At 57.2% G+C, this 21,608-nt stretch overlaps 1 protein-coding gene across 1 annotated transcript in view; it reads left to right on the top strand.

Annotated features, from left to right (window-relative positions):
* Positions 1 to 21,608, top strand: part of PYGB (glycogen phosphorylase B) — a 61,865-nt gene that overhangs the window by 33,267 nt on the left and 6,990 nt on the right. Inside the window, exons 4-16 of the mRNA XM_017862537.1 lie at positions 1,623 to 1,726; positions 4,779 to 4,910; positions 6,810 to 6,921; positions 7,407 to 7,489; positions 8,501 to 8,644; positions 9,235 to 9,327; positions 10,474 to 10,620; positions 11,160 to 11,323; positions 12,232 to 12,346; positions 13,382 to 13,483; positions 14,317 to 14,464; positions 18,509 to 18,567; positions 20,593 to 20,734. Of these exons, the coding sequence (XP_017718026.1) occupies positions 1,623 to 1,726; positions 4,779 to 4,910; positions 6,810 to 6,921; positions 7,407 to 7,489; positions 8,501 to 8,644; positions 9,235 to 9,327; positions 10,474 to 10,620; positions 11,160 to 11,323; positions 12,232 to 12,346; positions 13,382 to 13,483; positions 14,317 to 14,464; positions 18,509 to 18,567; positions 20,593 to 20,734 (1,545 nt within the window). The remainder of the gene's footprint in view (positions 1 to 1,622; positions 1,727 to 4,778; positions 4,911 to 6,809; positions 6,922 to 7,406; positions 7,490 to 8,500; positions 8,645 to 9,234; positions 9,328 to 10,473; positions 10,621 to 11,159; positions 11,324 to 12,231; positions 12,347 to 13,381; positions 13,484 to 14,316; positions 14,465 to 18,508; positions 18,568 to 20,592; positions 20,735 to 21,608) is intronic.

The following is a 21,608-nucleotide window of genomic DNA, read 5'->3' as shown; positions in this document are numbered from 1 at the left end:
CCTGAGACCTGCTTCCATTTGGGGCGTTCTGGGTCCTTGGGCTTTCCCAGTCACCTTGCCTGCCCCTCGCCTCCTCCCTCCATCCTTCTCCATGGCCAGATGTGAGTAGAGCCTTTGCCTTCTGCCCACAGGGCCCCGTACCCACAGACCCAGGCAGCACTGAGCCTGCCATGGCTTGATGTGCTTCCCTCCTGTAGGCAAGTCCCCAGAACAAGAGTCCGTGAGGCTCCCTCATCCCTCTCCCTCGGCAGAGGGCCTGACAGGCATCTGGGTGTTCCATGGATTGGACATTTTATTTTAGTTACTAGTGTTCCATGTCGGTGTTTTTTTTATTTTTTAATCCTAAAGTTTTTTTTTTTTGAGATGGAGTCTTGCTCTGTTGCCCAGGCTGGAGTGCAGTGGTGTGATCTCAGCTCACTGCAAGCTCTGCCTCCCGGGTTCACGCCATTTTCCTGCCTCAGCCTCCCGAGAAGCTGGGACTATAGGTGCCCGCCACCTCGCCCGGCTAATTTTTTTGTATTTTTAGTACATACGGGGTTTCACCGCGTTAGCCAGGATGGCCTTGATCTCCTGAACTGGTGATCCGCCCGCCTCTTCCTTGCAGAGTGCTGGGATTCCAGGCGTGAGCCACCGCGCCCGGCCGGTCCTGAAGCGTTAGTAAGGCTGCACTTCACTCTTGCCCGGGCTGGAGTGCCGTGGCACAGTCTTGCCCAGGCTGGAGTGCCGTGGCACAGTCTTGGCAGGCTGGAGTGCCGTGGCACAGTCTTGGCAGGCTGGAGTGCTGTGGCACAGTCTTGGCTCACTGCAGCCTCAACCTCTTGGCAGCCTCAACCTCTTGGGTTCAAGCAATTCCCCCACCCCAGCCTCCCGACTAGCTGGGACCACAGGCATGCGTCACCATGCACGGCTAATTGTTTGTATTTTTTATAGAGACAGGGTCTCACTGTGTTGCCCAGACTGGTCTCAAACTCCTGGACTCAAGTGATCCTCCCACCTAAGCCTCCCAAAGTGCTGGAATCACAGGTGTGAGCCGCCACACCTGGCCTCTAAATCTTTATTCAAAACATTGTTTTGTTTTTCTTCCAAGAAGTTTTGATTGGAACAAGGGTTGGATTTAATGACACGTGCTGTAGCGCCTTGGGGCCCCTGGTACTGCGGTATTTGCACAGGTGGACGTTGATTTGCACATGGCCAGCTGCCACTGCTGTGCCAGCTTCACTTAGGAGTAGGGTGAGGCTTGATGTGTTGATGTGTCCCTGCTGTCAGAACAGCTTGGGTTTCAGTGGAATGTGCAGGAGATTGGCGAGGCCTCAGCCTGAACTGGGATATCCGAGAGTGGGGCAGTGGGGGGCTTCGTGCTTAGAGAGGTTCCAGGCCCGGCCGAGTTCTCTGGGATTCTTCATCTCCCCACCCTTCCATGCCCTTCAAGTAACCACGTTGATGTCTTCTGTGTGTGGCCCCAGGATCTGATGGGGAGGGTGAGGGCTCCAGTTTTCCTCTCAGTGAAGCCTGAAGTCAGTGTGATCCCCTCTGAATCTCTGCCTTGCGCCCCGTGGGCTGCCTCCCCATGGGACCTTGGTGCCGTGCCTTCGATTCTGACTGATCTGTGATTGATTTTTCAGCGTGTTTCCTTGACTCAATGGCCACCTTGGGCCTGGCAGCGTATGGCTATGGAATCCGCTATGAATTTGGGATTTTTAACCAGAAGATTGTCAATGGCTGGCAGGTGGGTGAGATTTCATTTCTTCACTGGTTTCCAGCTCTTGTTCACACAATAAAATGGCAACACTTGCAGTTTGTCTTTTTATACTTCCTGTGCCCCCGCCAGGGAACTACAGGCCGGCCGGGGCAAAATGGAGCAAGTCAGGGCAGCTCCCTTGCTCTGGCTCCTTGGCCCACATGGCCTGGGAGAGCCTGGGCCCTGTGTGAGCTTTTTGCCAGCTGCCTCTGCCTGGTGACGGGGAAGTTGGGGCATGCAGGACACAGAAGCCTGGCTGAGCCTTACAGCAGCTCCCAGTTAGGGCCAATAGCAGCCAGGAAGTGAGGGTCACTCTGACGACCCTCTGCACCAAAATGCACAGTGCAAGGTGGTGCTTTTGGGGTCAGCCTCAGTGGGATGTTGGCCCTAAGTAGTTAGAAGAGCAGTTGTAGCTTTTGCTCTCACCTTCTGCCTTCACTCCCTGACCCCAGTGAGGGGACAGTGCCCTTGGGGTTAGAGACTGGACTCTGCATAGTACAGTGGCCCTTGGAAGGAGTGAGCCTCAATCTTGAAGCCTCACATTACAGCTAAGTGAGGTGATTGAGACCGTGGCAGGGAGGAGGGCGTGGCCTTAAATTGCAGCCTCCTCCTCCCCGGGGAGGAGCTCCCTTCCCATGTGCCTCAGAATGAAAGTCACCACTATTCCATTCAGTTGGTGAATGGTTTATTTAATATCATCTGGGGCCTGCAAGTCACAAATAAAGCTGGTCTGGGTTAGAATCAAAAGATTTGTAGCATCAGAGTGTACAGCCCCAATGAATGTGTGTGTGATGGGTGGTAGAGATGTCCTTGGGGCAGGGGTGGGAAGTGGGGTTGGGCCGCATGGCAGGTGCAGCCTCCAGAGCTCGTCCTTGGCATCTGTAGGACTCATGCCTCTCACCGTAGAGAAATTAACCCAAAACATAAAAACGCAAGGAGCTGCTGTCCATGACACGCACAGCGATGTGTTTAGGGGGAATGTGGACTCATGTCTGCAGCTTGCTTTAAATGCACCCCAAAATCAATGGATTGGCGGACGGAGAAACAACAGACTATTTACAGCACCTAGGTGTGGGTGCATGACGTTTCTGCATGTTTGAAAACGCTCATAATAAAATGTTGGTAAAGAAAAGTAATGGCTAAAGGTAAACCTAAAACGGACTTGGATCCATTGCTTGATTTGTGGAGATGCCCTCTGCAACCTTAGAAAGGCGCCTTTCTCCACTGCCTCAGGACAGCTCTGCCCCAGCCCTCCATGTGCTGCCTGAGCGCCAGGGCAGTCCAGTCCATGCACATGCTGATGCTCTGACTCATTCTGGCCCCCAACTGTCCCCATGTCACGTGTCGGTTTATAAGGCAGAAGCTCAGAGGCTCCCCTCGCCTCCTTGGTGTTAAGGTTTTCAGCAGGAAGGTATTGGTGGTGGTTTTTGTTTTACCACAGAGACATTTTTCCTTCTGGTGGTCCTCGTTCCTGTAACTCTTGCCACCTTGTGTGATAGTTCAGGATGATCAGTAAGTGACGCCCACCCCTCCTCCCATCCCCTTTTCATGGGAACTGGTCATATTCAGTGGGTTTTTAGTTGGCTTTAGCCGTGGAAGAAATAAATACAGGCAGAGTTGGCCAGCAGCGTGTGGCCAGAGGGGCCGCAGGCCAGCCTGCTTGGCACCCTGGCTGAGGGGGCAGGGAGGCCCTGGAAGGGAGACTCAGGCTGCCTTTGTATGTGGGAAACTGTTGCTTCTGCCGTCGACTCCTGGAGCAACTCTGCAGGAGATGGTCAGGCCCTGGTGTTGGGGAATCTCACAGCAGACAAGGAGACGCCGCCAGAAAGGTCTTGCTGGGAGTACCATGGGGAGGTGCCTCACGAAGAGCACAGCCCAGACAGTCTTGCTCATGACTTTATGTCTGTGTAGGAGCCATTAAGAGGAAATCCTTCAGTGTAGCATACTAGGGCTGCTTGTTGGTTCTCGAGAGAAGAGGCTTGATCTCATTTCAGTTTTAGTAATTTAGATTTCAGAACCCACCCTTGCTGCTGTACCAGACAGAGTTACTCTGTCACTTGGTGGTAAAGCAGCCCCTAGTGCTTCTGCGCAAGGGTGGCTCGAGTCTGCAGGGCTGCTTTTAGTGTGGGAATTGGTTTTGTGTATTCACTGGTCTCGGGTGCCACTGGGCACAGATTTTGGGAATAAGCCCTCCCGGAACAGCTTGTCTTCCTGGGTGCATCCAGGGCACCCTCACTGCCAGCTGCCAGCTTGGCCCCAGCACTTGTGGATTTGCAGCGTCACTTTCTTTCTTTTTAAAATTTAATTTAATAATTGTTTTTAGAGTTAGGGTCCTGCCCTGTCGCCCAGGCTGAAGTGCAGTGGTACAGTCATAGCTCACTGCAGCTTCGACCTTGTGGGCTCAAGCGATCCTCCCACCTTGGCTTCCCAGAGTGCTGGGAACTGTAGGCGTGAGCCTCCACCTGGCCAGTGTGTCCCCATCAAAGCAGTGTCTTCTAGTGATTATTCTGTAACAGCTTTATTGAAATAGAGTCGATTTCAGTATATTCAGAGTTGGGTAACCATCACCACTCTCTATCTTGAGAACATTTTCATCACCCCAGAAAGAAGGCCTGCACCAATTTGCCGTCATACCCAGCCCCTGACAGCCTCTCGTCTGCTTCTCTGTGCAGGTGCCCATTCTGAACATTTCCTGTAAATAGCCTCATGCGGCGTGTGGTATTTTTGTCTGGCCTCTTTCACTGAGTGTAGGTTTTTCAAGCTCCATCCAGGTTGGAGCATGTGTCAGTCAGTGGTTCTTAGTGTCTTTTTTTGGGGTGCATATTTCTGAATTTTGAGTTTGTTACTTTAGTGTCCACCGTGTTCATTTTACCCACGTGGGCTTGGCCAGAAGTGGGAATCCCGACGTGGTAAGTGGCTGTAGGTAAGTTTAAGTGCCAGGTGCTGTGTGATCTCGGCCGCACGGTCTCCTGGGTCCAGGACAGGGCGGTGGCCTGGGACATCTGTGCTAAGGGTGCTGTCACAGCTCTCCCCTTTTCAGGTAGAGGAGGCCGATGACTGGCTGCGCTACGGCAACCCCTGGGAGAAAGCGCGGCCCGAGTATATGCTTCCTGTGCACTTCTACGGGCACGTGGAGCACACCCCCGACGGCGTGAAGTGGCTGGACACACAGGTACCTGGGCTGAAATGTCCACGGCAAGGCTGGGACCGGGTGAGGGGGCTGCTGCGGCTCATTCACAGTCATCTCGACTTCTTTTGGCTTGGGGGACTTGCTGCCTCCCTGGAGGACTTAAGGTAAAAGCTGGGGGAGGTTTATTCTCCTCATCTCCCCAGTCTCTTACGCTTTGATGGGAGCTTCCCAAACAGTGGAAGCGCTGAGCACAGCGCGAGACTCTGCAGGGGAAGCCCCGCTGGGCAGGAGGTGTGTGTTGGGGCTGGGCAGGGTCCACTCACAGCCAGATGCTCACGAGAACCCCGCTGCTTAAGAGCAGGCAGGAGGGTGTTCTGATGGGATGGGGGCACGGGCCCCCGGGTGGTTGAAAACAGCTCCCGCTATCTGTGGAGCATGCGACAAGCTTGCTTGGCCTCCTGGTGCCATACGTGGCCCATGGCTCTCAAAGCGTCAGCTCTCAGAGCTTCTGGAGTATGTGTGAGGTCTGGGCGACATCCAGGGATGGGGCCAGGTCCTCCTGCCCAGCAGGGTGCTGATGGGGGACCAGGGCAAGAGCCTAGAGTGCTCAGCAGCGAGGGGTGCCAGGCATGCAGAGGCCACGTGAGGGAGCACCCAATCCAGGCTCAGGGCAGCTGGGAGCCAGGGTGACGGGGGCAGGGCAGGGGCCGGCAGGAGAGGCTGCAGGAGAACGTCGGGGCATCCGTGAGATTTGGCCACCTGTGATGGAGAAGAAGGGGCGATAACAGGAGAACCTGGAGGCTGGGTGGTCACTGCTGTGCAGAGGGAGTTGTCATAACTTTGTACAAGGACACAGTTTTAAATCAAATACATGGGCTTAGAGTGGCTGCGGCCATGCCATGGAGGCTGAAAATGCCATGAAAAGTTGTATTTAACTTGCAAAAGCAGGGCAGGGGACTGGCGCTGTAGATGTGTTCGTGGATGAGTGTGTCAGTGTGAGTGGGGATGCTGGAGAACCAGGACACTGCAGGCAGGCTGTGAAGATGGGCTTAGCCCCGAGGACTGGCCAGGATGGAAGGGGCTGGAATGCCTTGCCGGGGACTTGTCGCTCACTTGGATGTCGCCTTGTGGGGCAGGGGCAAGGGTTGACAGGACAGAGGAAGGGAAAGGGATGCTGGGGTTTTGGTCTTGGTGGCCCTGGTGCGCCCCCTGTGTGGCTGTCTGAGCTGACTGGCACGCGTGTGCCGGGATGAACCCAAGCATCCCTGAGTGCGCCTGCCCGGAAACTGGGACCACAGGCCAGCCTCAGCTTTGTGAGCCTCCTCCTGCCCTTGGTGGGAGTGGAGCTGATGTCTCTGGATGCAAGGGAACCTGGGGGCTTGTCAAGGAGAGGGGGAGCCAGGCTGGGGCGGAGAGAGCACGGCTGGGCTTGTGCTGGGGGGCTGGGAACATCGAGGGTAACAGGCAAGGCAGCTGCAGGAGCAACCTTCCTGCAGGTGGAGCTGAGGGAGGTCATCTCCGGGGCGAGCATGTGTGTATTGGAGTTCCTAGAGCAGAGTTGAGTGAGGAGGGGAGGCGTGGAGGGCAGAGGGTAAGGAGGCAGGTGGGGTTTGGTGCTGCGGCACCTCAGGAAGTCGGGATGGGGATGATTCTTCAGTCGAAGCCATTCCTGGGGAAGGTGAAGTGAGAAGACAGGTCTGGTCTGGGGAGGGTGGTGGGGCGGGTGGTCCTCTCAGGATGACAATGTGGCACCACAGGGGCGGGCGCGGACGGGGACTGTGGTGCCGAGCATGGGCTGGGTGGATGTGTTTGGGCAGAAGGGGGAGACTGGGGGGGGCCAGCAGGGCGCCAGGTGCCCAGGAAGAGGCTGGGGCGGGGAGAGGCGCAGGGGCCGGTGGGGGCCCTTGCCACTTTGTCCTGAGCAACCTGTTTTGTGGCCAGGTGGTGCTGGCCATGCCCTATGACACCCCGGTGCCCGGCTACAAGAACAACACCGTCAACACCATGCGGCTGTGGTCCGCCAAGGCTCCCAACGACTTCAAGCTGCAGGACTGTACGTTCTGTGGTTCTCACCGCCCCGTGTCCATGTGGGTGGCTGGTCCCGGAAGCCCTCGCCCACAGCCTTTACCACACCCTGCGGCTCACTGTCCTGGAGGCTGCGCGGCCCTCCTCTAGGGTGAACCTGCATCCTGGTGAAGAACGAGGCTGATGCAGCTTACCTGTGTGTGGGACCTGCCTGGGAAGGGCCTACAGGCAGAGCGACCGAGACACCTGGGCCCTGGGCACCCAGGGTCTGCTTGTGCAGATCATGTGCCCCTGGGGAGGAGTGAGGGGGATGGAGTTGTATGCGGTGCGTAGGGGAACTGCTGGAGGAATCACATTTACCTCCAGGGGCGAGGGTGAGGTGAAGTAATGCAGCGGCTAGGGGAGTCCTGTGCTCGAGCGAGTTTCATTGGCCTTGGCAAGTAGGCCCCTGAACGGTTGCGGTGCTGGTGCCAGGAGGCATGTGTGTGCTGACCCTACTCCGCTTCTTCTTAGTCAATGTGGGAGACTACATCGAGGCAGTCCTGGACCGGAACTTGGCTGAGAACATCTCCAGGGTCCTATATCCAAATGATAACGTGAGTAGCTGGCCTGGGCACTCTTGCTCAGACTGCGTCGCTTTCCGGCTTAGTGGGGTGGGCTGACTGGCCGGGCTCCCCGGTGGGGCCTCTTGTTGGCCTTGGCAAGCAGCCACCTGGTGGCCCTCCCGCCTCAGGTGCACACACGATGCCCTTGGGGAGGAGAGGGGTGCACTGTCCTCCATAAAGCCCAAGCGGGTCCTCGTGTGCCTCTTGGCAGCTCTGTGGTCCTCTCTCTGAGGACACTCTGCCACCTTCCGCTCTTATCCATTCCCCTCATAAACACACAGCCAGCCGCTCCTTGGGGCCAGCTGGAGCCTGTCAGCCCTCCAGCCTGTGTGCTGTTCTAGCCTGCAGTGCTACTTCCCCAAGTAGGTGATCTGTCTCTCCGGCGGACGGTAGCGCCTACTTGGCATTGATGCCTGGGGACATTCGAAAGGTACTTGGCATATGCCCTTCCCATGCTAGGTGATGGTGTCACAGCCATGTTCCCCACTGCCACCTACATTTAGTGCCCAGTGGCTTTCTTTTTGTTGTTGTTGCCTGACAAGTCCTTGGAATATGCCCTAGTGGGCAATAAAAAGTTAGCTTTTTATTTTATGAAAGTAACCTGTGCACACAAGAGCAAAGGCCTGGGTGCCGGAAGGCTCATCAAAGAGTGTACTCTCCTGTCCCCATGAGACTGTTGGCAGACCCCAAGCCCCAGGTGCACAATGTTCCAGAAGGCCTGTGCTTGGACAGTGCAGCTCCTGAGTGGCGCTGGCATTGTACTTCTCCTGACAGATGGACACTGTGTCCCGGGGTCTGTCCCAAGGCAGGGTGACCCTCCTTAGTGACCTGAGGGCACACAGGCAGGCCCCAGTGTCAGGCGGCTGGGCTGGGCTCCTCTCGGCCTTCTGCCTGTGCCCTTGAGCCAGGTCGCTGACCTGGGCTTCCTGGGGGAGCCCTGGGACTGGGTCATGGGGCATGCGCCCCCAGCCTGCACCCTCTAGCTTGCTCTGCTGTGTGCAGTTCTTCGAGGGGAAGGAGCTGCGGCTGAAGCAGGAGTACTTCGTGGTGGCCGCCACGCTCCAGGACATCATCCGCCGCTTCAAGTCGTCCAAGTTCGGCTGCCGGGACCCTGTGAGAACGTGTTTCGAGACATTCCCAGACAAGGTGCGTGGTGGCCCTGGGAGGGATCTCAGTGCCAGGGGCTGGGCGCCTTCAGGCTCTTGAGGTTGCTTTCTTGTGTCTGTCCCAAAAGGGGCTAGAGTGGGATGGCACATGCCCCTTGTCTTTGGGTCTCATCATCCTGGGCCAGGATCCCACCTGGGCCCTCCCTCCCAGAACAAGGGCCACCGGCCTTGTTAGGAGTCAAGTCAGCAAGGGACATGGTGAAAGGCTCCTGAGCAAAGTCAGATGTGCTTGGCGGAGCTAAGTGCAGTTATTTCAAAAAAAGCCCTCACAGCTCCAGTGAGAGAGCCCCCAGCCCCAGTGGCCACGGCTCCTCCCCTCCGGCTGCAGCACACACTGGCAGCAGAGCACACCGCTGTGGGGCACTCACCAGCAGGCACGTCGGGCACAGCACACACCTGCCACAGTGTGAGCCCGGCTGTCCTCCCTGCTCCCTCCCCAGAACCCCTCCCTGTTCTCCAGGCTCCTCAGGGCTGGGTTGGCTCCTTCACTTGGGGAGCTTCATATGCCAACAACCGTGGGTGCCCACACGGGATGAGATGACTGAATGGCACCCCTTGTGCGACCTGCAGGTGGCCATCCAGCTGAACGACACCCACCCTGCCCTCTCCATCCCTGAGCTCATGCGGATCCTGGTGGACGTGGAGAAGGTGGACTGGGACAAGGTGTGCGTGGAGGAGAGGGGCGGCACCTCCCCAGAGCCTGGAGCCCATGCAGACCAGGGCTACGAGGAGCTGAGCTGGGGTCCTCTCCCCTGGCCTAGGGAGAGCTGTGTGGTCATCATGCCTGGGAGAGATGCGAGCTGTGGGAGGGGTCTGATTCCAGGAGACAGAGGTTCTGTGGGCCAGGTTGCGGGGGGCCAGAGTGTGGGGGACAGGGTGCGGGGGACAGGGCACGGGGGAGAGGATAAGGATAGGGCTCTGACACTTCTCAGGGTTTCCCGTTGGTGCATTCTCATCTTGAAGTTTGGTGACAGCTCCCCACAGCGTTAAGTGTTTAGAGCTCTGTGCTCTGTTCATGGCACCTGCTCTCACGACTCAGCGTATTTTGGAGTTTAATACGTTTGTGTGGTGAGATTTTCTTAATCTAACCGTTATCCAGTCGACATGTAGAACCATGAAACTGGACAGTGTGGTGACTCACACGTGTAATCCTAGTGCTTTGGGAAGCTGAGGCACGAGGGTCACTCGAGGCCAGAAGTTAGAGCCTGGGCAATACAGCAAGACCCCACCTCTAAAAGCAAAAGATAGCCAGGTGTGGCAGCACACACCCAGAAAAACAAAAAAGAAACCATAGAACAAATTTTTTTAACTCCGTTTTGTAGAAACCCAAGCCCCTCTCTGGCCTTGGTGTGTGTGCACTTCAGGTGAGGCTGTGCCTGTTGTGGGTACCCCAGTTCTGGCCAGCATGGGGCAGGTCCGTGTAGTAACCAGTGTCCTCCCCACTGTGGTTGTCCGGCTACTTTAGTGGAAATAAACAGAAAACCGCTCAGCGGTCCGTCTATTTACCAGTGATGGGAGAGTGTGAAGGTGACCCCAGGTAGCAGGCGAGTGTGTCTTATTTGTGTGTGTGTCATGCACTGGACCATAACGTCACATTTCGATGGGTTGCATCAGCACAGTGAGGGCTCTGGGCTGCATGTCAGGCTTTCAGAGGGCTCCAGATCCACCCTGGAGAGCAGAGGGGAGGGTGGCCCTTCCTGGGGTACCCAGCATCTGCCTGGGATCCTGGATGCTCACCCCGCCTAGGCAACTGGCCAGAGAGCTGCTTGTTTCTAAACAAACACATGGGAACATTCTCGAATGGCCTAGGCCTGGGAAATCACGAAGAAGACCTGTGCATACACCAACCACACCGTGCTGCCTGAGGCCTTGGAGCGCTGGCCCGTGTCCATGTTTGAGAAGCTGCTGCCGCGGCACCTGGAGATCATCTATGCCATCAACCAGCGGCACCTGGACGTGAGTGTGGGCCCAGGTGGCCGTGTGGGGTGGCGGTTACACCCATGCCAACGGCCCCGCACCTGGCCTGGGCGAGGAGGTGCTTTACTCCTTGAACGAGGCACCTTCCATTTAGCAGAGGATGCTTGGGGCTGGGGGCTGTCCCTTGGCAGAGCTGTTGGCTGATCCCCACGCCTGACCCACAGCTGTCCCAGGTTCCTCTTTGTAAATTAAATTGCATGTCCTCTCCGTCAGACCCATCTTCCTCAGACACAGTAGCCCTGTGGGTCCCTGGGCCGGGCTGGGCCCTTTCCTGGGCTGGGGAGTGGAGTGAGCAAGAGCCTCCTCCTGGAGCTGGCCCCGGGCCCTTGTGAGATGCCTCTGAAGTGCCTGCACGCCGGGAGCACTCGAGTGAGGTCTGGCTGTCGCAGCCCCAGGACTTGCCTGGAGGCAGCAGAGCTTCCTGTGGGTGGTCATGGACTGTCCCCTGGTCATGGGGAGTGCTGGGTCTCCGTGGGGCCTCCTGTGCCCACCTACCTGCCTCTGTGTTTTGGTACCAGCACGTGGCCGCGCTGTTTCCCGGGGATGTGGACCGCCTGCGCAGGATGTCTGTGATCGAGGAGGGGGACTGCAAGCGGATCAACATGGCCCACCTGTGTGTGATTGGGTCCCACGCTGTCAACGGTGTGGCGAGGATCCACTCGGAGATTGTGAAACAGTCGGTGTGAGTGGGGCGCTTGCCCGAGGGGGGCCAGCTCTGTCTGACACCCAGGCCTGCATCTAGGACCATCCACCGAACACATGGACGCAGCTGTACGGCACACATCCCATGCCACTAGGCCCCTGCCTCCATGGGAATGACAGAGCTGCCCAGAACACCCCGTCAGGGTCACGCCTTGTGCATTCACCGACCAGCACATGGGGGCCTCTGGCCCTGTGGGCAATAGGGAGACGGCTTTGTCTCCTGTTGCTCTCCCGCGCCCCTGCCCTCCTGGGGGTCCAGCCGGAGGCTCTGCACCACTGGTCTTCCTGCCGCTGGCGGGGCTTAGACATGGCTTGCAGGAGGGATTCTTAGGTCAGATCTCGTTCTTGCCCGTCTTAGGTGGGACGTGATCTAGGAATCACTCCCACTCTTTCACCTAGCATGTGCTGGGCGTCTGCTGTGCGTGCTGGGCAGGCAGAACCCGGCAGGAGCGGGGGCTTCTGTGCCCGGGGCTGGGCTGCAGGCTCTGTGCATGGCACCCACAGCAAGCTTCTGTGTTGGGCCCCTCCCCAGTAGCGATGAGGAAACCGACCACAGCTTCTCAAGCCCTACAGTCCTGCGGTCTCGGCTGTCATGACTTGGACACCTGTTTCCGCATGGACCGCTCCGGAGAATGGCCAGGCTCTGATGCTTGCGAGGGTGTAGTTGGACAAACCGCACAGCCAGCCACAGAGGCCCCTGGGCGCAGGCGCTGCCTTTGTATGGCTCCCAGAGCCTGTGGCGGCCGCGGTCACTCTGTTCTCAGAAAACAGAACAGAAACACTGAGCTTGAGGGATCCTGGGACCTCCTTAAAAGGGCCTTAAGGTCTCTTGCTCACCTGATTCAAGGCACAGCATTTGTGACAGTTCCCTGTTCTCTGTGTTTGCAGCTTTAAGGATTTTTATGAACTGGAGCCAGAGAAGTTCCAGAATAAGACCAATGGTATCACCCCCCGCCGGTGGCTGCTGTTGTGCAACCCGGGGCTGGCCGATACCATCGTGGAGGTGAGCGCCAGGCCCCACCTGTGCCTTTGGGTATGCCTGGGCTGTTCTGAGAACCACTGGCCATGTCATCAGCCCCTGCTGAGTGGTTGCTGAGTAGGCAGGAGTCTGTCCCTCACGTGTTGACCTGCAGGCTTCCGGACATGAGGGCTGAGCCCCTGAACATGGGCGCTGAGCTGGGCAGTCACCCAGTGGGGCCTGGCAGGTCCTGTGTGCAAGTTCAGAAGCTGAGCTTTAGAGAGGGCTGGGGTGTGGCTCAGAGCAGCCACAGGGCCATTGCAAAAGAGGCAAGAGGCAGCTAACTGCCAGGAGAGTCTGCCAGGCTGGGCACCTATTTCCTGTTTGTATGTCGGCTCCTATGCAAGCTCCCGAGGGAAACGAGTGCTGAGGTGTCAGGCCCCGTGCTACAGGCCAGGACCAGCGGCTGGGAGGGTGGGACCACTCACCTGGGGCTATGGTCAGGGAAGGCTTCCCAGGAAAGCTGAGGTCTGAAGAGGGAATGAAGAGGAAGGGAGCAGTGCTCTGGGGCAAACTGGTCCAATGCCCTGTGCTGGGGGACGGGCCCCTGGGACCTGGAAGCCAGCGTGGCTCCCGTGCAGTCTGAGGTGGGCCTGGGCACAGTGAGGAGAGGTGGCCGAGTGTTTGCGGGCAGCACCTCGGTGAGGTGCTGGCTTTGAGGGGGCTGCCTGCTGCATTGTGGAGGCAGGGAAGGTGCTGGTGGAGGGCAGCCGGAGGATGGCTTTGGGTTTTGGGTGGTGATGGGATGTTCAACGTCAGAGAACCCTGGGAACGGTGGCTGAGGGAGGCTTGTGTGTTTGTTGTGGGCATTTGAACTGGTGGGACTAGGCCACATCCCAGAGCCCTCTCAGAAGATCAGAAGGGGTGGGAGGGGCTGCCGGGGTGACCCTGTGGCCTGAGAGGTGGGATGCGTGGAGAGGCTGGACGAGCAGATCCCAGGGGAAAGCAGGGGCATGGGCAACACCGGGAGGAGGGCAAGTGGCTAGGGCCCACAGTGAGCGGAACCTTTACATTCTCCAGAAAATTGGGGAGGAGTTCCTGACTGACCTGAGCCAGCTGAAGAAGCTGCTGCCACTGGTCAATGACGAGGCGTTCATCAGGGACGTGGCCAAGGTCAAACAGGTAGGCACAGCCTTGGCCCTGGCCCGAGCCCCGGCCCCAGCCCTCCCACAGCCAGGCAGGTACGCCCTGGCCCCAAGCCCTCCTGCAAGCCCAGCACAGGTCCTGGGGTACCCACTGGGGCTTTAGCGGGGACTCGGAACTGGACTGAGGGTGAGGCTGTTAGGGTCCCCTGAAGTCTCTCTACCCCACTCAGCCTTTCAGATGAGGGCCCCGAGGAGGACAGGTCACGTGGCAGATAGCTGAGTGCAGAGCCCAGGCCAGCCCTGCCCGTTCCTCAACCCTCCACCACGGGTCAGTTCTGTATGGAAGCCTCTAGAAGCCAATTCCAGCATGATGCCCTCTTTGCCCCTGGAGAGCTGTGCAGGTACACGAACTGTCTGCACCGGCAGCAGCCCCTCGGCTAGTCCAGGGCCAGTCACGGCAGCCTTCAAACCTCAGCAGGCTGGAGGCCGTTCTACACAGCCTGTCGAGCTTGGCCTCCTCCCAGAGGCCAGAACTAGTTCTCCTTGTAGTCCTTTCAGCTGTCCCGCTCCCACGCTGCTCCCCTGCCTACACACCTGGCTCTGCAGTGTCTTCTGCTTGGCTCCAGGCATGCTCCTGGGCCAGCTCCTCACTTATCCCCTATTCCTGGTACAGACCCACCTTCAGCATCGCCCTCTCCCCTTTTCCCCTGAGAAGACCCCTGGTGCCATCTCTGCCCCGCAGCTCCATCCTGTATACCCCTGCCCCTTCCCTGCGGCGCTCCTCACAGGGCACTCGAAGCAGGAAGCCACAGGGTCAGTGGGTGGAGTCCTGGTGAAGTCTCCAACCATCCTTCCCCCTCACTCTCCCAGGAAAACAAGCTTAAGTTCTCAGCCTTCCTGGAGAAGGAGTACAAGGTAAAGATCAATCCCTCCTCCATGTTCGACGTGCACGTGAAGAGGATCCACGAGTACAAGCGGCAACTGCTCAACTGCCTGCACGTCGTCACCCTGTACAACCGTGAGTGCTGGCATCACCTGCACGACTGCACTGCGGGGCCCAAGGCTTACCCTTGCCCGCCAGCTGTGCACAGACCTGGGCCTTTGTCATGGTGGGGGCTGTGCGTGTGTAGGCGTGGGCATGTGTGATGTGGCACATTTATTTCAAGCAAAAGTCACGTTTTTCTTTGTGCCCCATGCCAGGCCTCACGTGGCAGGTGAACAGTTAAACACCCGAAAGGCCCAGGCTGGAGTGCAGTGGCACCATCATGGCTCACTGCAACCTCCACCTCCCAGGGCCCGGGAAATCCTCCCACCTCAGTGTCCCAAGTCGCTGGGACTACAGGCGCACGCCACTGTGCCCTTGTGTTTTTTGTAGAGACAGGGTTTCACTGTGTTGCCAAGGCTGGTCTCGAACTCCTGGCTTCAAGTGATCTACCCACTTCTGCCTCGCAGAGGGCTGGGTTATAGGCATGAGCCACTGTACCGGGCCTTCAGTTTTTATTTTAAATGTAGTTATTATCTCTGTGAGAGTAATCTTATTTGGAAAGATTATGCTTGTTAGAGGCATTTAAAGCATACTTATAAAAACTAAGATAGTATGTGTTAAATTTACACATGTGTCTTAGATTGTCTAAGGACATTTAATTATGAGAACAAACATGAATCAGAGACCTCCAGAGGCCAAGGTGACTATTTGCGAAGGTTTAATAGATAATAAAACCTTAAGGAAAAACTAGGTTTCTAAAATTTTGTAATTTAATAAAGTAGGTATTTTAAAAACCAAAGGAACCACACATCCTCCTTTCTGATACAAAGCTCCTCTTGGAAATACATCTCCTATGCCCAATGAGTAAGCCTCGATGGGGTGGAGGATCTGGGTGCGTTTGAGACACACACAGTAGGACAGGGGCTGGAGGCCACCCCCACTGAGGGCCCCTCTGCTGTGTGGGCACCACGGGAGGTGCTTCCCAGGGCTGTGGCTTCCCGGCTCCGAGGTGGTGCGTGGGAACTTTGCATCACCTTTCTTTGCCCCACTTTCCTCCTGCAGTTGTGACGCTCTGTGTGTCCCTGGTGGTGACCCGGAGTCCTCCGCTTGCACAGCGCTTGGTCCCATTCATGAGCGACAGTGAGAGTCGCGGGTCACCCCTCCCTCCCTCCCACTCCGCTGCCCCCACAGTCAGTTGTTGCGTCGTCGTTCAGTGTTGGCCGTCAGGCTTCCCAGACGCTCTGCTTCCGCTTGCTTGGTTCGTTCGCTTTGAACAACCCGCTGTGATTTCCAGCCGTTCACAGGAGGCAGCCAACAGGGTGGTGCTCGCTCCCACTGGTTTTCCCCCTTGCCCCATGTCTGTGTGTGCGTGCATAAATATATGTGTGTGCATGCGTGTAAACACGTGTGCTTGTGTGTGTGCATGTACGTGTGGACATGCATCTCCTTGCCCCACTGTCAGAGCTCACAGCATCAATACTCTGCCCTTCCTCCTGTCTCTAGCTCTGTCGGTTCGAGTCTGCAGGTGAGTATGTTCACTGCTCCTCACAGTCCTCCTGCAGAGTGCTGCCCAGCCCTGCCGGCCGCTTTGTGTCTAGTTTGTGTCTAGTTCACGACTGGCTCATGGGAACAACCTTCCCGAATTCTTGCTTGTTCAAAATAGCCTAGACCCTTCACCACGCAGGTCGATTTGGCTGAAGGTGCCAGTCTTGACTCCACTTCCTTCCCCCAGTGCCTTTTGGGGCCCTCCTGGGCACTGTCTGGAGGGTGGATGTGTGTGCAGAAGTCTGGTGAGGTCTGAGTTCTCGATCTCATGAGTGACTCGCTGTCATTGCCGTGTCTTGGTGTTGGCTGTTAACGCGGCATTTTCGTCAATACTCAGGGTGCTTGTTGAACATGTTGCTGGACTTCAGGGAAGTTGTCTGTTTGAAACGTGTGTTTGGTTCTGTTTGGTTTTTTGCTTCTGGGCTGCAGTGTGGCATGAGGTGGCTTTCTCTGGCCTGCCTCCTTGGTACCTACTTCTCTCTGTCCTTGTCCTGTGGGGTGGCACTGCTCTCTGGAGCGTCTCCCGGCTGCACTTTCCTCCCGTGCCCTCTGCTCCTCTCATCTGCTCTCTGCCCCCCTCCCTGAGGCCTTGCATTCGGCTCCATGTCTTTCCAAGTTGGTGGTCACCAAGGGTATGTGATTTGCGAAGGGGTTCACTCCCCTCCTGTGGCCTGTGGCAGGGCTGGGTGCTGACTTCCATTGCTACATTAGAGTGAGCTGGATCGCCTGGGGCTATTCGGAATAGGCTTCTCAGTCCTCCAAGGCAGCTCTTCTGCTGGGCCAAGGCCGTGCTTCCCCAGTCTGTGGCACCTCCCTGTGGCTGCGTCTCCGCTGTTTCTCCAGGTCTCACCTGGGCGGGAGGCTCCCCTGGATGCCAGGACCTGCCTTGTGAGGATGCCCTTGTGAGAGAGGCGCTTGCCTGAGCCTGCTGTCCCCCGGGAGCTCCTTGGTGGCCCCCAGGACCGGAGCTCTGCCCAGAGTGCCCCTCCCCAGAGGTTAGGATTCCCAGGACCCCATCCCCTGCCCACTGTGGCCTGGAGTTTGCATGGTTGCCTTCTTTCCTAGTTGTGCTGAAATCATCATTTGTGTGTTTTGTTTTTCCTGTTCTCTGCTGATTTCCAGAAGTGACAAGATCTAGCACTAAGGGGCAGCTGTGTTCCTCCTGGAGCCTGGGGCCAGGTGGTACACATCGGCCCGACTCCCTACTGCCCCACCCAGGCCCCGCTCCCCTTTTTGTAGGAACCTCCTGTGAAATCTGCAAACCCATGACCTGGCAAGGACAGCCTGTTTGCTGGGCTGGCAGTGAGCTGGCCGTCATGGCTTGACCCTCCATCCACTTTTGTGAAGAACTTCGGGGGCCCTCCTCCCGTCCCAGCAAGGCAGAAGGGAGACACGAGGTCTCACCCAGTGCCTCTGCAGGCTGATGGCACCGCAGCCACAAGGCTGAGGTTGCCACTTTTTCTTTGTGTCATCCAAACAATGTGTTTAAAACATAATTTAAGGTCAGTGTGGTGGCTCACCCCTGTAATCCCAAGGATTTGGAAGGCTGAGGCCTGACGACTGTTTGATGCCAGGAGTTTGAGACTGGTCTGGGCAAAAAAGTGAGACCCCATCTGTACTAAAAGTGAAAAAATTAGCTGCATGTGGCAACCTGTCGGTGCCTGTAGTCCCATCTACTTGGGAGGCTGAGGAGGGGAGGATCACTTGAGCCCAGGAGTTTGTGGCTGCTGTGAACCCCAATTACACCACTGTACTCCAGCCTGGGTGGCAGAGCTAAACCTTGACTCTTAAAACAAAACAAAACAAAAAAACACAAGAGTAGTAGAGCGCGAGGCGCGGTAGCTCACGCCTATAATCCCTGCACTTTGGGAGACCGAGGCGGAAGGATTGCTTGAGCCTGGGAGTTTGAAACCAGCCTGGGCAATATAGAGAGACCCTTATCTCTACAAAAAGTGAAAAAATTAGCTGGGCACAGTGGCACATGCCTAGGATCCCAGCTACTCAGGAGGCTGAGGTGGGAGGATTGCTTGAGCCTGGAAGGTAGAGGCTCCAGCCTGGGTGACAGAGTGAGCCGCTGTCTCAAGAAACAAAACCAAACAAAACCCACAAGTGTGCCCTTCATGTACAGGGGCCTCGAACACTGTGACCAAACCCAAGGAGGCTCCTGTATTGGGCTTTTCTGGAAACTGAGGTGCAGCTTTTCCTCTGAGCCCCTGGGAACAAACAGCATCTTTGCTCGGGTCAGCTGCCGGGTTCGTCATTGGTCCTGGCTGGCCTTCCTCACCAGCTGGGAACCTAAGTGCAGACCTCAGGGTGGCCTCGCTCCCTTGTAAGTGGCAGGTTCCTGGTGGGTGGGCAGGTGGGTGGCCAGTGGCCCTGTGCCGCTGCCGCCCGTGTCACTGGGGCTTGACGCACACTCACGGCGGAGCCTGCCTGTCCTGCCTCAGGGTCGGCCTCTGATGTTGCTGGGCCCCGGCAGGGGCTTGTCCGGCTCCTGGTTCCTTGTGTGAGTCTCTTCCGTGTGTCCTGCAGGAATCAAGAGAGACCCGGCCAAGGCCTTTGTGCCCAGGACTGTTATGATTGGGGGCAAGGTGAGTGACGTCCTCTGCAGTCCTCTCTGTGGTGTTTGGTCCAGGGACGGTGGGTGGGCAGTCTGCATGCTTCTTGTGGTGCCACATCCATACTGAGGAGCCGGGTGCCCAGCGGTCACTGGCCCTACTGGTGTGCCTGTGGGGGCGGGGACCCTGTAGAGGGTCAGAATGGGATGGAAGCCTGCCTGCCCAGCTCACCGGAGGGGTCCCCAGCCTAGAGGGCCAGTCCCCAGTGGGCTTGCTGGTGCCCACCTCAGAGGGGGCGGTGTCCTTTCTCTTTGTGCCCATAGGATTGCATGGTGCCCAGTGGGCACAGGGCGCTGTGGCTGCTTCATCACCTGCACATGCCCTGAGCATTGCCTGCTTTCAGTTCACTTTATTTACTATGACACACACTTTCAGAGTCCTAGATGTGCTGTCATCGAGTCCCAGGTCACATCGTCATACTCCTCAGCCCTCTGTGGCCAGTGTCCCCACCTCCTGCCATGTTTCCCTAGTAGCTTGGTCTTTATCCAGAACTGTGGGGCTGCCGTGGGGTGCAGCGTCCTTAGGAGGGTCCTGCTGGAGCAGTGGCCCTAAGTGAGTCTGGACTGTGTGAGGCACCCCAGCTCTTCATGGCAAGGCTGGGGCCTGGGGGTGCTGGTGCCTGTGTGCAGCCTGAAGGACACCCTCTCCCTGCCTTCAGCGAGTGGGAAGCTCGTCAGAGGAGCGGACACTCCTCAGGGCTCCACCACCTCCTGGCACACCCCATTTGGTCGCTGTCCACTCCTGTCACCTGCTGTTTTTGAAGTAAATTTTGGAATTGCATCATTTTATTTGTCAGTATTTCAGTATGTGAAGTCTATAGAGATACGGAGTTTGAAAAAGTTTTAAATGTTGTTATGAAAATTTTAGGCCGGGCACGGTGTCTCACGCCTGTAATCCCAGCACTTTGGGGGCTGAGGTGGGTGGATTGCATGAGCCCAGGAGTTCCAGACCAGCCTGGGCAATGTGGTGAAACCCCATCTCTACAAAAAAATGCAAAAATTAGCTGGGTGTGGTGGTGGATGTCTGTAGTCCCAGTTACTTGGGAGGCTGAGGTAGGAGGATCGATTGTCCTGGGTGATTGAGGCTATAGTGAGCTGTGATTGCACTGCTGCATTCCAGCCTGGGCAACAGAGCCAGACTCTGTCTCAGCAAAAAAAAAAAAAAAAAAAGAAAAGAAGGAAACATTTGAACCTAGAGAAAAGCAGGAAGAACTGTAGCAAAAGCATAAACCTATCCCTCAGACTAGCTGAAGCATTTCACAGTAAATGGCAGACACTCTAGCTCTTCAGTCTTACATATGTCAGCATTCCTCTTCATAAAATGATGTTTTCCACCAGAACCACAATGGGAGTAGACTGAAACGTCAGCACACAGTACCACCCACCATCCGTCACACCTAAAGCACTGGACAGGAGTCCTCCGTGTCATGAAGTGCTCACTCAGATACCTCATGGGTCCCTGGCCCAGTCGTCTTTGTGAAGTGACAGATATTTCTAAAAGTTGGTCTGAGTGAGGGCCCAGTGACTTCTCACCTTGGACTTGCCGTGGTGTCTCGGTTCTCTGTAGGTTTTCCCCACGGTGTGTCTGTTCCAGACTTCGGGTTGTCTGTCTGCCATAGCCTGGCTCTTTCCGAATGTGTCCCTCCAGTGTGTGTGTGTGTCCCAGTATGTCCCTAGGGACAGTTCTCTGTTTCCTGACAGTCAGCAGCTCTAGAAATCCTGGTCTCTTTTACATTGTGATTTCTGAAAACGTGACAACAACCGGAAAACCAGGCTTGAGGCAGACACATTTCTGGATGTGGTGAGGTGGCCACCATCCTGAGCGCTCAGCAGAAGCTGAGGCCTTGGGGCCGAGGTGGGCTCCCTAGCTCCTCTACTGACCGCCCCGGCGGCAGGCTCCTGTGGCTCTGGCCTCACCCTCCTACAGACCCCAGGAACCAGGAGTGCCTCCGAGGGCCCGAACAAGGCGTTTATGCTAAAAACCTTCACCCCTCTCCAGGCAGCGCCCGGTTACCACATGGCCAAGCTGATCATCAAGTTGGTCACGTCCATTGGCGACGTCGTCAATCATGACCCAGTTGTGGGTGACAGGTTGAAAGTGATCTTCCTGGAGAACTACCGCGTGTCCTTGGCTGAGAAAGGTAACTCTGGAAGCCTGTGTCAGACAGAAAACTCACCCCTGCCCAGGAACGGGCGCTGTACTGCTGTACTGGCCCCCGGGCCTTTCGTCCTCAGCCGGTTCAGCTCTGCCTGGACACCCAGACCTCACCAGCCGGGCTGCAGGCGAGCAGGGAACGGCTTTGGGGAGTGCTCCCTGTGCAGTGTGGAGGACTCAGTGCGTCCCGGGGCACCTTGCATGTCACAGGCGGTATCATCCCCCATCTGGGCACCCTTACTGCCACGCCTGCCTGGCCTGCTCTCTGTACCCTCCCTCCCCTGCCCTTTCCTTCTGCCCCTCAGCCATGCCTTCTGCCCTGGGCCCCTTTGCTGGCAGGACATGCACCAGGCCAGTGGGGGTGTGGGCCCACAGCTTCCCCCAACGCCGCTGCCCCTTCTTCACCCACGTCCTTGCTCCTCACTGCCTGCCTACTCTTGGGCCCACCACTGTTCTCAGGTGGCAGCACCTGCCTCATCTGTGCTTCCTGAGGGCAGCCTGGGCCGGTCTTGGGGAGACCCTGGGATGCGCTCCACATGCCCTGGAGCCCATCGGTTCCCACCTCTATGGGCCCTTCTGGGCAGAAAAGTGATTTGCCCACCAGATGGTGGGAGATCTGAGCCTGGCCTTCTCCTGCTCCCCTCCTGCCGCTGAGGGCCAAGGGCCCCCCCTCTAGTTCAGGCCGCCTGGACTTCCCAGGCTGCCATGGTGTAGGTGAGAGGGCTGATCTGCTGTTGTCCTGCAAGCTCAGTGGTGGAGGGGGGTCCCTGGGCACCGTCCCTGTGGCCTGGCTGCTGCCTTGGTGTCCGTGTCGCTCCCCCTCTTTAGTGGTGCCTGGCCAGTGAGGTCCCTTGAGGCAC

Source organism: Rhinopithecus bieti, unplaced genomic scaffold, assembly GCF_001698545.2.
Source record: "Rhinopithecus bieti isolate Rb0 unplaced genomic scaffold, ASM169854v2 scaffold_56174, whole genome shotgun sequence".
Taxonomy (NCBI): domain Eukaryota; kingdom Metazoa; phylum Chordata; class Mammalia; order Primates; family Cercopithecidae; genus Rhinopithecus; species Rhinopithecus bieti.
This window is presented reverse-complemented; position numbering and strand designations above follow the sequence as displayed.